Source organism: Panthera pardus, unplaced genomic scaffold, assembly GCF_024362965.1.
Source record: "Panthera pardus isolate Hobbes unplaced genomic scaffold, ASM2436296v1 HiC_scaffold_5, whole genome shotgun sequence".
NCBI classification, from domain to species: Eukaryota; Metazoa; Chordata; class Mammalia; order Carnivora; family Felidae; genus Panthera; species Panthera pardus.
Window position 1 is genome coordinate 9637695 of NW_026526980.1, and position 17493 is coordinate 9655187.

At 49.2% G+C, this 17493-nt stretch overlaps 1 protein-coding gene across 2 annotated transcripts in view; it reads left to right on the forward strand.

The window, feature by feature from the left end:
• XYLT1 (xylosyltransferase 1) overlaps positions 1–17493 on the forward strand; it is a 306010-nt gene that overhangs the window by 161536 nt on the left and 126981 nt on the right. For both annotated transcript variants that reach the window (XM_053894433.1, XM_053894434.1), the window contains exon 3: positions 9223–9730. In XM_053894433.1, coding sequence (XP_053750408.1) covers positions 9223–9730 — 508 coding nt within the window. The remainder of the gene's footprint in view (positions 1–9222; positions 9731–17493) is intronic.

The following is a 17493-nucleotide window of genomic DNA, read 5'->3' on the forward strand; positions in this document are numbered from 1 at the left end:
GCCTACACGTCTGGGTCTCATACTGTCCGACACACAAACAGCCAGAAGAGGTAGGTTCAGATCTTCCCCAGCCACCACTGCCCCGTTCCGATGCCTGGTGGAACTGGAAGAAGCTTGTGGGCCCAGCTGGTGTTGGGCTCTGAGCACGCTTCTGCTGGACTCCCGTACTGGAGTCCAGTCCTCGCTGGATGAGGTATTGCGTACAGGGTTGAGGTCCAGGCCGTGTGGCTTGGGCAGTATCCGCGGTAGACAAAGCCATGAGGACAGATTTTAATTGGTAATAATACTGTGACAGTAGGGTAAGGAGTCGAGCGTGAACCGGACTGCACCTCGAATGCTACAGAGGTGACTGGGCATTTTAAAAGGAGAATGTGGGGAGCCTGGGTGGCTCAGTCTTTTAAGCATCTGACTTCAGCTCAGGTCACGATCTCACAGTTCCTGGTTTTGAGCCCTGCATTGGGTTCTGTGCTGACAACTCAGATCTTGGAGCCTGCTTTGGATTCTGGTCTCCCTCTCAGCCCATCTGCCACTCACAGGCTCTCTCTCTCTCTCTCTGTCTCTCGCTCTCTCTCTCTCTCTCTTTTTCTCAAAAGTAAATAAACATTAAAAAAATTTAAGGGGAGAATGAAGGAATGCTGGGGGGAGGGTTCACAGCCAGGGGTGGGGTGGGGGGAGGGGCTCAGTGAAGTCAGGGAAGGGAAAAACAGCAAAGAGCAGAAAGAGGGAATCAGTCTATATGAAACCCACCTGGGTTTGCTAACTGGCATGTGTCCAGGTTTGCTCCTACCCTCCCAAGGAGGCCAGGACACAGGAACCCTGTCTTCAGGGGTTGGCTAGAACCAACTAAATGCTTCTGGCAGCCCTGAGTTTTCTCAGGTAGGCACGACAAAGGGGGAGGGAGAGGGTATCATCCTCAGAATGTGGCCTTGAGCTGTCAGAAACTGTGTCACTGCTGGTTCCAGGCTTTATAGGCCAAGGTTGAGGCCTAGTTGAGAAGGGGCTCACAGGAAGCCGACTAGAATTTGGTCAAGGAGAAATCTTTCTCAGCAGGTTGCTTTCCTTCCCAGAAGATAGTTCCGGGGCTTCAGGGATCTGGATTCCTGCTGCCTCTCTCCCTCTAAAAGTATTTAACAGCACCCTGTTTCCACTTGACCTAGATTTCTATCTTATGTGTATTTATCGTGTGTGTAAGTAAAGTATAAATCCAAAGGCTTGGCATATAGGGAAACAACGGAACTGAAAAAAGTCCTACGCCTTTAATTTCAGTCATGAGAGATATTTAGAATCGCAAGTATGTATTACCCCAGCATTCTCAAACTTGTTGGTCTGAGGACCCCCATATATTTTCAAAACGTTGTAGACTCTCAGAGAGCTTTGGTTTACATAGATTTTATAGATTATCAGTTATTCCCTGTATATTGATATTTAAACTAAGGCACTCTTAAAATGTTTACTAGTTTACTTAAAATGCCAATGATCCCCCATAACATGTCTGCACAAGTAAACATACAGACTGCACAAGTCTGAAAAACAGGTATGTTTTCCACAACAAAAACACATTTCGTGAAAAGGGGCATTGTTTTGCATTTTTGCAAATCTCTGATGTCTGCTGGATTCTCACATTTGCTCCAGCTTTCAATATGCTGTGATTTCACACCTCGTGTGGCCTCTGGAAAATTCCACTATGTGCTTGTGAGAGAATGAGAGAAAAAGGGAACAGGATGTCTTTGTATTTTGATGGAAATAAGGACCTAGAGATGACTCAGAAGGGTCTCAGGGACCCACAGGAATCCCCAGACCACACTTTGAGAACCACCACGTTAGACCACCATTGTAAGCGTCGACTCCATTGTAATGAATTATAGGTAATACTTCTTAAGCTCTCGGCCTTATTGCTAAATGCATGACGTATATTAACTCTCTTAACTCTCAGAGAGGCCTGCATGAGGGAGGTGCTAGTTAGGTCCATTTTACAGACAGGGAAAGTGAAGGTCACACAGTGTTGTGCCCAGAGCCACCCGCTGAGCAAATGGCAGAGGTCAGATCTGAATGCACTATGCCTCACGTCCCTGTCTTTACCCAAGACTTAGGGCTTGCTCATTAAATGACAGCAAGGTACCAGCTAAAAATGTCCTCCTGCTGCAACTTACTAAGTGCTGAATATATATCAAGCACCATGCTAAATACTCTTTTGTTAAATAGAATTAAATATCAGTGCCACATTACTTACTCTCTGTCTCACCGTTGCAAAGTAGGTCCTCTTACCCCCTTTTTTGTAAATCAGAAAATTAAGGCTCTGAGGGGTAAATCTTGGCCTCTCCTGGGGTTAAGGGGTGAGGGCTGGATTCCAAGCCAGCTCCATCCATCCAGTGCCCTCCTTCCTTATCCCATGCTGTGTTTCCTGTTAACATAACTCAATTCGCTGAACTGAATTCACACCAGGCTTATTATTTAGGGTTCTGTTAAAGAAGGGCCTGCCCATGCCCATCATGGCCCATGGGCTTCTCAGTACTGGCCAGCCAAGCCATGTGCAGTGTATGCCAACGAGCTTGGGCGAGAGGCCTGGGTTAGGTCTATTTGCATTGGCAGCCTGGGTAATTGCGTATTCGAATTGGGTACGACCATGCACACTGCCCCTCCACCATTCATCTACCCTGGCATTGAGGTCCTTTTGGAAGCAGGTGTGGGCTTCTCCCCCAGTGGCCCTCCCAGTGGCCCTGGTCACCCTGGTGATGGGAATGAAGCCTCAGACACTGGGTTCAACAGCAAACCACCAGTCATCTGGCTCTGCGTCTACATGGCACAAAAGGAAGCCATAAACTGGTCGTGATGAGCAAGCGGGTCGGACAGCTTGTCCCTTTGACATCATCTCTACTCCTAATAGCTGCTGAGAGGCAGTGTGGTTTTGGCGGGCATGACCACTGGACCCTGACTACCTGGGTTCAAATCCTGGCTCCTCCCCTTCCTAGATCTAGATTCAGACACGTAACATCCCTGAACCTTAGTGCTCCCATCCAAAACACAGGGAGAGAAATGGAGCATCTTCTTGATAGGGTCATCACGAGGATTACGGGAACTGGTACGTGCAGAGGGGCTTGGGATAGAGCTTCGGACATGTAAGTGCCATATGTGTATTTTCTAATAGATGGCATGTTTCCTCGGCACCTGGCATGTGTCGAGCCCTGTGTTCTGTGTTTCATCAATTTGGTTCCTGGGAGGACAGTGCCAGCCTCAGCCCCCCCGGGTCGGATGAGGGAACTGAGGCACAGAGAGGTGAAATGATGTCTCCCAGATCCAAGGGTCCCTGGACACAATAATCAAGAATGAGTCAGGAAGGAGACATGATGCCCTTGGGAGTATCCATCTCTTTCTCAGTCCCTGATCTCATACAGTCCACGAATGACTTCTCATTGAGCTGGAATGACAGAACTTTGTGAGTCAGTCGTGTTGATGAGTGGCTGATTCAGAGAACGCTGAGGAACGCGTATACAGGACCTGTCATTTTACAGATGAGAAAATTGGACTGTCTCCAAAGCAAGACAGCCACCCGGGTCTTCTCCCGCCCTGTCCAGTGTTCTTTCTCTACAAAAAATAAGAGCTATGGTGTATCAGTGAGCGGGTAGTTGTAAAACAAACACAGCCAGCCCCCTCCACCTCCTTAAAGCAGAAACAAGGGGCCCAGGTTCAGTCAATGGGGTGAGGAGAGACCCACTCTGAAATCGGAACATGGGAAAACCAAGGAGAAACAGACATGGATCCTTAATTCACCTCCGAACAGAAGCCCGGGTCACATAACCTGCCTCTCGGAGCCATACTGGGTTTAGCATATTTCTCCCTGATTGAAATTGGCTCCACACATGCCCAAGGTTGAATAAGAATAGAGGACATTATTGCATTTAATTATTTCTCTAGAATAAAAATGGATTCTAGCGGCAGCCTAGACGTAAGGCATCAGCAGAGCAATTAGAGTTTTGGAGCTCTCAAGCAAACATTTGAATGTACAATCATTGTAATAAGTACATTAAAATAAAATAAGTCAAAGGGTTGCATTTGCATAAATAACTCAAGGTGAGAGTGTTGAATTGGTTAAGAATAAAGGGGACACAGCTAGTTGATCCTAATGAGAAAATAATAACCAATCTGTCCTGCAGGCAGAGACCGTCAGGGGTGAGATGGTTGAGGCCCAGTGCTCATAGGTAGCAAACCTAATCTGGATTCAGTGGTTATTCTTCCTCCTGCTTTGGGTGGCAGGCACATTCTGGAAGTTTTACATAACATTCATCCTCACTAAAATTCCCATGAGGTAAGTACTGTCATCATTCCCGTTTTCAAGATGAGGTGACTGAGGCACAGGGAGTTTGAGTCACTTCATTTCTAGCAGCATGACCTTGGTCAGGTTGTTTAACCTCCCTCTGCCTTCATGTCCTTCCCTCAATTAGGACTACTCCTGCCTGCTTCCGTGGGTGTTTGAGAGGATTCAGGACACAAGGTGTATAAAGGGCCACGGTAGGAGGGGATGTGAGTGCTGAGGACAGGATGGTTATCTTGCTTGTATCTGCCTAGAAACCTCCCACGGTTGGTTTTCATAGGGAAGAGGACCTGGATTTGGATGTCTGGGTCTTGATTCTCTGGGGAAAGAAGAGCAGAGCAGAGAGCTGTTGACCCTTGGTGTGCAGGTGAAGAGTTACTGGGAAGGTCAGGCAGTATCTCACGTCCATCGAGGGATGGATAGAGAAAATGTGGTGTGTACATTCAGTGGAACATTATTTGGCCTTAAGAAAGAAGGAAATCCTGGGGTGCCTGGGAGGGCTCAGTCGGTTAAGCATCCAACTCTTGATTTCAGCTCAGGTCACAATCTCATGGTCCCTGGGATCGAGCCCCACATCAGGATCTGCGCTGACAGTGCAAAGCCTGCTTAGGATTCTCTCTGTCCCTCTCTCTCTGCCCCTCCCCTGCTCATACATGTCCCCTCCCCCCTCAAACATTTTTTTTTAAAAAAAGAGAAGGAAATCCTGCCATATGCAATACCATGGATGGACCTGGAAGACAATGCAAGATGAAATAAAGCTAATCACAGAAATACAAATACTGCATGAGCCCACTTAGGCGAGACAGCTAAAATAGTCACACTCAGCGAATCCATAAAATGGTGGTTGACAGGAGCTGGGGGAGCCAGAAATGGGGAATTGCTAATCAAGTGGCATAAAGTCTCAATTACGCACGATGAATACATTCTAGAGATGTTTCGTACAACATCACACCTATAGGTAGCAATATAGCATCATGCGCTTAAAAATGGGTTAAGAGAGTAGATCCTATGTTAAGTATTCATACCACAATAAAATTTTAAAAAGAACAGAGTGGGTACAAGCCAAGGGAGAATTCATCAGCTACTGTAGAAAGCAGAGGTGACTCCATGAGCCAGGAGATCTCAGACCTCTGAATGACGCCTGGTTGTCATTGAATGTGCCCCTCACTGACCTTTCTGGAAGCTGTCTAGTATCTTTGAACTCTTGATTCCAGAAGACAAATCTTTCCCTTTCCTCTTGCCCTGGAATCTTTTGATTTCCTTTGGCAGCTGTGGAGCGTCTGGGGCCAGGCGGAAGGCCACAGGGAGACACAGAGCCAACCATTCCCATTGTGGGGGCCTCTCTGAGTAGATGACGCATTAATCAGGAGTTATATTAGAATTGATGGTGGCGCCTGGCCCTGATATCACAAATTAACTGGAGGAATCAGATGTTCTCCGATGGTCAGATTAGCTTCATTGATTGCAGTGTTTCCTGTGTCTGGTTTTGTCTGGAGAAGTTCTTCCAGAAAGTGAGAGAGAACGAGAGCTTTTGAAATCGGTGGCTTATGGAGGTTTTCTGCTCAGACTTGTGATCCTCCCTTAATGAGGAAAGAGAGCAACCCCAGAATAACACTTGGGCTGTGTGTGATAAGAGAGGATACACATTGCTGCAAAGACAGAGACTCTTCCGCTTACTCCCACCTTCTTGTTAACTCCTAGAAAACGAGCTTGGGGTCAGAACTGAAATTCATGTTTTCAGACAGCAGTAGTCATCGAACTGATTTTCTGTCAGAGGCAAAACCAAACGAAAAAAGGCACCCCAAAACTGACTCCTGAATCTGAGGACCGCTCGGAGGAAGAAAGCAGCCCAGGTTGGCTCCTGTATCAGTCAGGATGAGTTACTCTGCTGCCGTAACAAAGATCCCCATGAGTCAGTGAGGGAAACAGCACAAGAGTTATGAGAGTTGGTCCCCACTCCACACTATGCTCACTTGGGGATGCCGGACCTTCACCATCAGGAGTGTGGTGGGATGCTATGGAGGAAAGGGGAATGTGGCAAACCGTGCCCTGATTCCTTTCGCTTGTCTTGGCCACAGCATGTTGCTTGGCTGTGCCTGATTTGCAGGGTATGGGGAGTACAGCCCTACCGTGAGCTATGGGGAGCTACCGTGAGGTATGGGGAGTACAGCCCTACCTTTCGTGCTGAGACGAAAAAGAACTGAAGTGTTTGTCAAGAGCCTTATTGGAAAACCAGCCTCCCAAGACCCATTTCCATTCCAGCCTGGGCTAAGATGAACAAAGAGGGAAACCGCCCCTCCACTCCCCGCAGTAGACAAGGGGGAGCTCACTCCTCCTCAGTTTACCTCCCAGCCAAACGGAAGGGGCGGTGCACCGTAGCAAATTGTAGAAGCAGACCTGTGCGATCTCACTTCCTACCCCAGTTGACTTTGGGCAGGCCACTGAGCATCCTCGAGCTCTCCCCCCCATCTTTTGTAAGATGGGAGAAGCGCAGTACCTGCCTTGGAAGTTGTTTTTGAAGGTTGAGTGGCACCCCACATGTCAGGACTTAGTTTGGTGCGTGGCACCTGGTATGTGCTCAGGAAGGTTAGAGCGACAGGCCTCGGCTTCTCTTTGTGTCAAGTGGCAAGGACAGTAATGCTTACGGGGTGACTGCATCCAGGAAGTGATACCTGTGAGCCACTGAGTCTGTGGTGCGTGACTTGTGGAAAGTGCTCAAGAATGTGGCTGAGAGGCTGCTTGGGTTTCTGTGAGGGCCTCTGGACAGGAAGAAGGGAAAAGACCAACATCAGGGGGGTTCACTTAGGTTATAAGAACAGAGGTGTGGTGTCTCAGCAAGAGTGATTTCTTGGAAGAAGTGTGGGGAGGGAAGAAGGGCTGGAAGCAGGGGTCAGAGCTGACACTTTGCCCTTCACGGACCAGGATAGAAGACTTGTGTATCACCAGCAGCTGTGCTGGGACCCAGTACAGACTCCGCTCTCCCTTCTTGGTGGCTGCTTCCTCCTTCCTACTCCTTTACCTCCTGGCTCTTGCTGCCTTGTGGCCCTACTTACCGTCCCTCTTTCTGTGTGACTGCTTGCATCCTGATGAGCCACTGGCCAGACTTGAGATGGCTCCTTGGAGGTGGCATGCGTATTCCAGATCCACGTAGCTGGGCTGGAGTGGATGGGAAGGGACCCTGTGGTCGGAGGTCAGGCTGCAGTGCCCAAGGAGCTGGAGTGATGAGGGTCCACAGGGCTCTATAGCTTCTTGCAAGTGGGTAGGGGAATTGGTAACCCAGGCCATGGGGCCTGCAGCCGAATCCCAGCTTCACCACCAACCAGCTGGGGTACGTTGGGCAAGCTCACGAACGGTCAGTTCCCTCACATGCAAAATGAGAAGACTAGTGATGTCCCGGAGAAATTGGTGCTGGATCCTGGAGAGATGGGGCAAAGGCAACAAGGAGGCAGCCATATGTGACTTCTTTTCCAGACCATTACTAGGCCACGTAGGAACAGTGGGCACAGGGATGTAAACCAAGCCCAGGGGAAGAGGAACCTCCTGAGCCCATACTCCTGGAGAGCCGGTGTCTGCCTACTTTTTCTTAAAAGGCCAGATAGAAATATTTAGGCAGGCCAGAGGGATCGTATTGCAACCATCACTTCTGGTGTTGGAGCGGGAAAGCAGTCATAGACAGTACATAAGCCAACAGTGGTGGCTGTTTTTCAATAAAACTTTATTTACATAAGTGGATGGCACTCAGGATTAGGCCCCCGGGGGCCACAGTTTGCCCACCTGCTAGAGTAGGAGCTGCGTGGAGAACTTCAGCCCACTCACAGGCCCCAGCCCCAGCCCCGCCTCTGCCATTTTGTTTGACCATCTTCTTCCCCGGCAACTGTTAACAGGCACATTTAGGAAAACCGAAGGGGATTCTTCCCTCAGAATTGCTACTGATGGCCATTGTGTTTCTATAGCAACGGGGGTAGATTTATGGAGCCAACTAGCATCGTCTGTGGCTCTAGAGGTCCCCTCTGGGTCTAGCTTTAGAACAGTGGGTACTCTTTTCAGGTTAAGGCCTTGGTAATGGGCTCTATGCAGAAGCAACTTGTTTTGGAAATGATGCAAGGTGTTCGTTGAATGGTACATTTGCTATGAGCTCAAAACGGCCAGGGCCCGCCTAGGCATGGAGAAGCTGAGTTGGGGGCCTTCCTGGAAAGATTCCTAGCAGGCATGTTCTCCAGAAGGACTCTTGGCCTTTCTCCTGACACCCGGTGACTTAATCAGTTCTGCTCCAGGTACAAACATCAGGAGTCGAGCCCAAACACAAGAGTGTTACAGGTTTGCCTCCCCGCCCGGGATTCATTGTAAAGATCATAATGCAACAGGTGCTTTTCCTCCAAAACAGCCAGGACGTCTCTCCCTCAGAGTTCACTCTGGCTCCACCTCATTTCTCGTATGGGTGTAGACCTCTGAGCATGTCCAAAGGAAGTAGATTATATATAATATCCTGCCTATATTTTCTCCCCTTATAACTTTCTTATGACATTCCCAGCCCTTAAATAAACCATCACAGCACTCTCTGCTAGAAGGTAAACAGGAAACTAGAACAGAATATCCAGGATCCAGGGGCAGAAACAATTAAGGAAACTTACTTGAAAGGGAGGCGTGGTTAGTTACAAAGCATTGGGGTCCATGGACATAGCATTTAGACTTTTCAAAGTCTTGGTCCCTAGTTGGAACATCCTTCTATTTCCAGATGGGGAAACTTAGGTCCGGAGAGCAAAGTCTACCTTAGGTTAAGCCCATAGCGAAGGTATCACACGAAACTGGGGCCCAGACCTCCAAACCTATGTGCCCCACTCTCCAGGGGCCAACCTACTTGGCACGACCGCTCAGTGACATTTCTCCTCTGTGTTTCCTCCCGTCTTCTCCAGGATGGCTACTTTTCTCACCGGCCAAAAGAGAAAGTGCGAACAGACAGCAACAATGAGAACTCCGTCCCCAAAGATTTTGAGAATGTGGACAACAGCAACTTTGCCCCTAGGACTCAAAAGCAAAAGCACCAGCCTGAGCTGGCAAAGAAGGCCCCGAGTAGACAGAAGGAGCTCTTGAAGAGGAAGCTGGAGGAGGAGAAGGGGAAGGGGCATCCGTTCCCGGGCAAGGGCACCAACGAGGTGCTGCCTCCTGGTGAGAAAGCCGCCGTGAACGGGAGCCGTGGGAAGGATGTCCCAAGACAGCCCCACAGCAGGAAAAGCGGGGGCAGCTCCCCTGAGATCAAGTATGACCAGCCCCCCAAGTGTGACATCTCGGGCAAGGAGGCCATCTCTGCCCTGTCCCGTGCCAAGTCCAAGCACTGCCGCCAGGAGATCGGGGAAACCTACTGCCGCCACAAGCTCGGGCTGCTGATGCCCAAGAAGGTGACTCGGTTCTGCCCCCTGGAAGGTAAGCTCGAGCCCTGGCTCCGACTCATCCTCCTGCTCAGTGCCGTTCTGCTCCCATTTCTCAGACCTTCTGAGAAGGAGCGCCCTATTTTGCCCTGTTTTTCTTATTTTTTTTTTTAACATTTGTTTAGTTTTGAGAGAGAGACAGAAACAGAGCATGAGTGCGGGAGGGTCAGAAAGAGAGGGAGACACAGAACCGGAAGCAGGCTCCAGGCTCTGAGCTGTCACAGCACAGAGCCTGATGTGGGGCTTGAACCCATAAACCGCGAGATCATGACCTGAAGTCGGATGCTTAACCGACTGAGCCTCCCCGGCTCCCCAGGACCACCCTATTTTCCAAACCCCTGATCAACACAAAAGATATTTTCTTCTGGGAGTGTTTGAATTCTGAAGTTTTGTATAAGAAAAGCTTTGGAAAAATCAAGTTACGTTTGGTTATAGCTTTAGCCAATCGTCATTATGGCAATGGGTAAAAGACACAAAATCAGGGCTGATGTGGAATCCGAGGTGATCACATTCCATAGGGTTCGTTTTCTCTCTCCACAGACTATTGGGATTAAGATTGACACAAATATTACTGTAATTGAATATGATTTGAAAGGTTTCTAATTGGTTACATTGACTTTGGAGGTTCTGCAAAAACAACCTTCCTGTTTTCTCTATCTAAAATTCCTTCCTCTCTCCTTCCCACCATCTGTCTCTCCCCACTTCCCGCCCTGTACTGGGGACTCTTCTATGTGCTGATGGCCAGTGACAAATCAGATGTCTTGCTGTGATACAGGGAGAGGTTGGGGCTATAACAGGTGTTCATAAGCACAGCAGGGTGTGGGGGATGGTTCAGAAGGTGTGAAGTGTTACTCATTGTATTTCTGCACCTGACCTCATGCCCTTGACCAGATCTCATGTGTTTCTTGGTGTGTATTACTTCCTCCAGTGCCTGCAAGGGACAGGCAGTTAGGGAGTGCTCGCTATGTGCCAGGCACTGCACGAGGCACTTAGCATTCTGTTAGCTCATGTTAGCTCATCTCATCTACCATCCTGTGATGTTAGCCCTGTCGTGAGCCTAATTTTTTTTTCCACTTTTTAGGATTCAGGTCAGATAGACAGGAGCCATGTGTGTAAGAGGTGTGAAGGGATATGCAACAAACCCCTTAAGTGTTGGTTCCCCTTTGTGCAGGGTGCAGACAACCTTGGATTTGTCCTCAATGTTTTATCTGTATTTTTTTGAGTTTTCAGTTGTAAACGTGTATGTGGACTCTACTCTCTTTTAAATGGAAAGATTTAAAAAGAAAAGGTTCATTTCTCCCTTGGATTTCAACGCTAGTCTGAGCTGTCCATGCGGTGTGCATTTATATTCCTGATGGCACTTGGCTGATAGGGTGTAGGGATGAATGAGTGGAGGAAGAAGTTTCCAGAATCTTTTGTTTACCGGCACATGACTCAGCAGAGAAGTGTCGGAGGCCTGAGTTGAATGCCCTTCGGTGAAAATAATTCCGGGTACTCCTTCTACCAGGGGCCAACCCTCTGTTTCTGCAAAGGGCCAGAGAGAAAACAGTTGAGGCTTTGCGGGCATACAGTCTCTGTGCCAACTACCCGACTCTGCTGTTGTGGCGCAAAAGGAGCCGTGAGCGATATGTGCACAGAGCACTTAGTTATGTTCCAAGAAGACTCAGTGTACAAAAGCAGGCGGTGGGCAGGCTTTGGCCTGTGGGCCGCAGTGTGCGTACCCCTGCTAGATCCTAATCTCACGTAGTAGTATTTTCCACCCGCTTTGTGCCTTATGTCATTGATTCCTCACAACAGCCCTGGAAGGCAGGTCTGCTATCAGCCCTTTGTATCGATGAGGAAATTGCTCCTGAAAGATGTTTAGGACGTGGTGAGAGGTGTGTGGCTAGTCGAGCTGGGATTGGAACTCGGGTCGAAGAGCCTTTCCCTCGTCAGGAGGCAGAAGGTTTCACTTTAGCTCACACCGTCGGACCTTGAGGATGCCTGCAGCCTGGAGGTGGTATTTCTCAATGCTCAGTAGCCCTTGCAAGGAGCAGGGAGGGCGGTAATGGGGAAACAAGAGAGCCGAAGTGGCCAGTGGAGGCCAGGGGCTCCCACCCTGTGCTGAGACACCCCCAGGGTGGTTGGGCAGCGTGTTTCCCGGGGGTTTCCCGTGGACTCCACTGCGTCAGCCAACATGGCACACCCTCCCGGGACCTCTGAGCTGGTTAATAAGATTGGCATTTAAGAGCCATTGCACACCCAGCCCGGCAATGCATTAATTTGCTGCACCACAGCCTCCCCTTTTGCAATAAATTTACTGTGAATAGACTAATTGCAAAATAACCCTAATTGGGTAGTTATCAATGAACAACTTCCCGTGGAACAAAACGGCTTACAATTAATAGCATTTAAGCCATAAACTATTCTTCTGCAGAAAGCTAAGATGTAATTACACCCCATACGGAGATCGTATTCCCTTTCTGGAAACCATGACACCCGGATTTCCCTCTGCTTAGGAGGGATTTGAGCTTCAGCCTATGGCCCTTTTATTTCCTGCTACATGAGGAAATGGAGGTAGGAGGGCAGGGAGATGTAATATGTGTGTAAATACACATATGTGCACACACGGATGTATGCATGGGGTTTGTCATGTTGCCGAACTCCATATCACCCAGACTTCAGCCAATATGGTGCCGGAAGTTGGATATAATTAGGGAAGCAGTTCTTTTGGGGGGGGGGTGTCTGAAAAACCCAGAGGAAAGGAAATGGGGTTTGAATGTCAACTTTGTAAATGGCTTCTGCTCCTCGCGCCCCCTGCCCCCATCCCGGCCCTTTGACTCTAGCAGCACTCAAGGAAAAGGAAGAGTCTAGAACCCCAGGAGCGGGTTTGCTATCTTTGGGGCCGTTCCTTGCCTTTGTGACTTAACCACTTGGCTCCGCCTCCTGGAGGCAGCACCTGGCATGGCAGCGCATGTTCCCATGCAGAGGAGGGATCCCTATGCCATCCGCTCACAGCCACCGAGAGATCTGTCCGCTCACAGCCTCCAAGAGGGGGATGCATGGATGGTGGGAGATCATCCCGTGGTGGTCTCTCACTGCAGCCGCCAGGCCACCCGCCCGAACCCCTTCTGCAGCCAGGCAGCCCCCACAATTGGCTGGGCTCCCTGTCCCTTCAGCTGGACCTCCTACTGTTTGATGGAGATGAAACCATGTCAGATGGAAGGCTAAGGGTGGCCTGGGCTGGAAAAAGAGGTTTTCTCCAGCCACAGGGTTTTGAATTGCGGTTGTGCCTTTACTAGGTGTGTGAGACCCTAACCTCTCGGTGCCTCAACTTCTTCATCTGTAAGATGGGCACAAAGACTCCTACGCTATCCTCATAAGGATTGCCGGCTGCAGTGGGAGCATGCGTATAAAATGCTTGGCGCGGACGGGGGATAGGCTGTTGGCAGTGGTATAAATGAAGGGAGCATTGAGAAATGGAGCGAATAGAAGGCCTCCTCAATGCTGACTTCCTGTGGCACCCCACCTTGTCTGGCTACCACCCCTCCCCCTACCTCCAGATCTCAGCCCAAATGCCACCTCCTCAGGGAAGTCTTCCTGGACCACATCTCCCCGGGAAGCCCTGACCACAGGAGAGACACTGACCCTGGGGAAGGGCAGAGGTAGTTTTTCTAATAAATGGCTTCCTTGATAAAGACTCTTCAACCTGTAGCTGGCACTCTGGTGCCAGGTGCTAGGTAATGCAGGTTTTAATGCCTCATTACAATTGGAACAATTAAATACCAGGAAGCCCCCTCCAAAGGCCTCATAGGCCTCTAGCCTCCCTCCATCTGGAGTTAAAATACCCCGAGGAAGGACTGCCATCCCCCACCCCAGTCACCCAGGTCTGTCCCGCATGCAATCTCTGCAGTGCTAGGTAAAGCCAGTGGAGCCGTGCTTCCAAAGGCCTTTGCCTTCTGCAGCCTGCACGTTTGGGTGGAGAATAAGCTGGGGAAGATGTGAGACGTTTCCAGAGAAAGCTCTCAGCTGGGAGGTAGGGTGGGCTGCCACCAGACCAGGAACTTGGGCCTGAGCCCCTGGGTGACAGGGCAGTTCCCTGGTGAGTGACAGGCAGTGGGCTAGTCCTTTGCAGTCAGCTGACCAGCCGCGGGGCTGCGAGCATTTGCACCTGACGGGGGAAGCTGGCTCGAGTGTGAGGGCTAGAGATGGACAGAAAGGGGGTTTCCGATAGAAAGGCAACCGTTCAGGGAGCTGACAACGGTCTTTACCCATCAGCCTTTACGGGAGGCCAGAGGCTCTGCACGCATGGGCTTCTGGACGGCGGTAGCCGGCTGCCTGCTTCAGAGTGGCAGATGGCACAGCCAGCTGCGGGAGGGCTGTCTGCTGTCCATCTCTCTGCATCCCAGGGGCAGTGGGATGACTACACAGCACGCATAGCTGGCTTCTAGAAAGCATGGTTGGCAGACTGGCACGGGAGGAAGACGGACATGTGGATGTCAGTTTGGCCAGTCTGAGTGCCCTGGGGCCCATGCCTCAGTTTCCCCACCTGTCAGCCAGAGACCCTGACACCCCCCCACCCCCGCCCAGGATTTTTGCGGTATCCATCACGATGAGGAAATGAGAGAACAGCTGTGGAAGGTTAAAAGGCACCACATATCCCAGGACTGCATAGATCTCCTGCAGTCTGGCTAAGTGGCCGGGGCTGATTTGGTTTTCAAAAGGCCAGATTTGCAGAGGCCCCAGTCAGACCCTTCCGGGGCTCCTGTTGAAGAAGGCACAAAGCCCAGGAGAGAGGAGGTATTTCAGGGGTGGTTCCCTGGGATCAGAAAAACCGGGTCCCGGAGGTGCTTCTTGGGCTTCTCATGGAGGGAAAGAGACCGTGCGGAGTCTAGAGAACATCATCAGCCCTCACTTACGGGGCACCCAGTAGGCAGTGTTGAAAGCCAGTCCTCTGCAAGTGTTGTTTATTGAGGGCCAGATTGTAAATATGAGGCTTTGCAGGCCATATGGTCTCTGTCACAACCACTCGATTCTGCGTGGAAGAGTCAATAGATCAATAAATGACCAGCTGGCTGCGTTCCAATGAAATTTCGCTGATGGTCACCAAAATGTGAATTTCATAAAATTTTCACGTGTCATAAAATGTTATTCTTTTGATTATCTTTCAACCATTTAAAAATGTACCAAAAAGTCTTGTTAGCTCGAAGGCTGTACCGAAATAGGCAGCCAGGGGCTATAGTCGGCCGACCTTTGTTCCAGGACCTGACCCATAGCGGTGAGCAAATGCAGAGAATGCGTTGTTCCTGCGGGGTCTCGACTGGCACAGCTCGCGCCACCGAGTCCCCTGACCTAAGATGGACAGTGACTCTGAGAGGTGTGCCAGGAGATAGCGCCCCCTTCACGGAGCTTCTGCCCTAAAAGGAGAGGCCATAGGTGGCAAGTGAGCCAGTGGGTCTAGGGCCTGCCGTCTAGTGTAATGAAGCCGTGAAGACAAAGCAGAGAGGACAGGGCGGGGACACTTGAGTTAGTTGATCACAGAGGCCTCTCTGAGCAGCAAGTGAGGGCAGTGCCACAGGGGAGAGGAACAGTCCTGGCAGACGGCCTGGCCTGTAGAAGCAGGCAGGGCAGGTGGCAAGGGCGGAGGGACAAGGGGTCGGCCCCAGGGGTAGGACAGGCCATGGCAGGGAGTTTTCACATGTCGTTTTTAGTGACATGGGAGCCGATGGTGGAACTGAACAGTTCTAACATGATCTTACTTCACTTTTTTTTTTTTTTAACTTTATGCTACTTAAAATTTTTTTTAATGTTTATTTTTGAGAGAGCACAAGCAGGGGAGGGGCAGAGAGAGAGGGAGACAGAGAATCCCAAGCAGGCTCCAGGCTCTGAACTGTCAGCACAGAACCCCACGCAGGACTCGAACCCATGAACTGCGAGATCATGACCTGAGCCAAAATCGGACGCTTAACCAGCTGAGCCACCCAGACGCCCCAATTTTATGCTACTAAAGGACTTTGTTTTATTTTATGATAAGAATACTTAACGTGAGATCCACACTCTTCACAAATTAAGGGTACAATGCAGTATCAGTACACGTGGGTGCCATGTTGTACGAAAGATCTTAGACCCAATCTTACTCAGCTGAAACTTTACACCCACTGAAGCCCCTTCCCTGCCCTCCCAAGCACTGGTGGCCACCATTCTACACTGTTTCTATGAGTTTGACTTTTAGATGCCTCATTTAAGTGCCATCGTTCCATGTTTGTTTTCTGTGACTGGCGTAGTTTGCTCAGCATAGTGGCCTCTGGGTGCATCCGTGCTGTTGGACATGGCAGGATTTTTCCTTCCTTTTGAAGGCTGAACAGTAAGATATCACCTCCACACATTTGGAGGGCCATTACCAAAAACGAAACAAGACACTAAGTGTTGGCGAGGATGTGGAGAAATTGGAACCTTTGTGTACTGTTGGCGGGAATGCAAAATGGTGCAGGCACTATGGGAGGTACTATGGAGGTTTTCAAGAAATTAAAATAGACGGTTAAGCATCCAACTCTGGATTTTGGCTCACATCATGATCTCGCGGTTCATGAGTTCGAGCCCCTCATTGGGCTCTGCGATGACAGTGCAGAGCCGGCTTGGGGTTCTCTCTGCCCCTCCCCACTCTCACTCTCTGTGTCTCTCAAAATAAATAAACTTAAAAAAAATAGAACTACCCTATGATTCAATAATGTCACTTTTTTTTTTTAAATTTAAATTCATGTTAACATATAGTGTAGCATTTGTTTCAGGAGTAGATCTTAGTGATTCGTCACTTACGTATAATGCTCAGTGCTCATTCCACCAAGTGTCCTCTGTAATGCCCATCTCCCACCCACCTCCCCTCCACCAACCTTCAATTTGTTCTCTATATTTGAGTCTCTTACAATTTTCCTTCCTCTCTGTTTTTATCTTTTTTTTCTTCCCTTCCCCTATGTTCATCTGTGCTGTTTCTTAAATTCCACATATGAGTGAGGTCATAAGGTGTTTGTCTTTCTCTGATGGACTTATTTCGATTAGCATAATGTCCTCTAATTCCATCCAGGTAGTTGCAAATGGCAAGATTGCATTCTTTTTGATTGCCAAGTAATACTCCATTATATATATATATACATATATATATATATATATATATATATATATATATATGTATATATGTATGTATATGTATATGTATGTGTATATACATATATATATATACCGTATCTTCTTTATCCATTCATCAGTGGATGGACATTTGGGCTCTTCCCATACTTTGACTATTGTCAATAGTGATGCTATAAACACAGAGGTGCGTGTGTCCCTTTGAATCAGAATTTTTGTATCCTTTGGATAAATACCTAGTAGTGTAATAGCTGGGTCATAGGGTAGTTCTATTTTTAACTGTTTGAGGAGCCTCCATACTGTAGAGTGGCTGCACCAGTTGGCAAGAATCTCACTTCTGATCTGATTGTCTTTTAAGGAAGGAGTCAAAACAGAGCAGTTGTGGAGAGGTTCTTACTGGGGTCAGTAGAGGATTTGCTAGCAGGCAGGAGCTATTGGGATTGGCCAGTGGACCAGCTGGGGGTGACTGTCAGTTGGTGCTCTGGCCTCAAAACACAATGACCACTCAAGCCTGATCTTTCAGCAAAGAAATTTATTGAACTCCTACTGTGTGGCAGGCAGTGGTGGCCCACAGTCCCTCAAGACCCACCCCACCCCCCACATTGGGAGGTGAGTTCCAATAGGCCAATCCCGCAATGC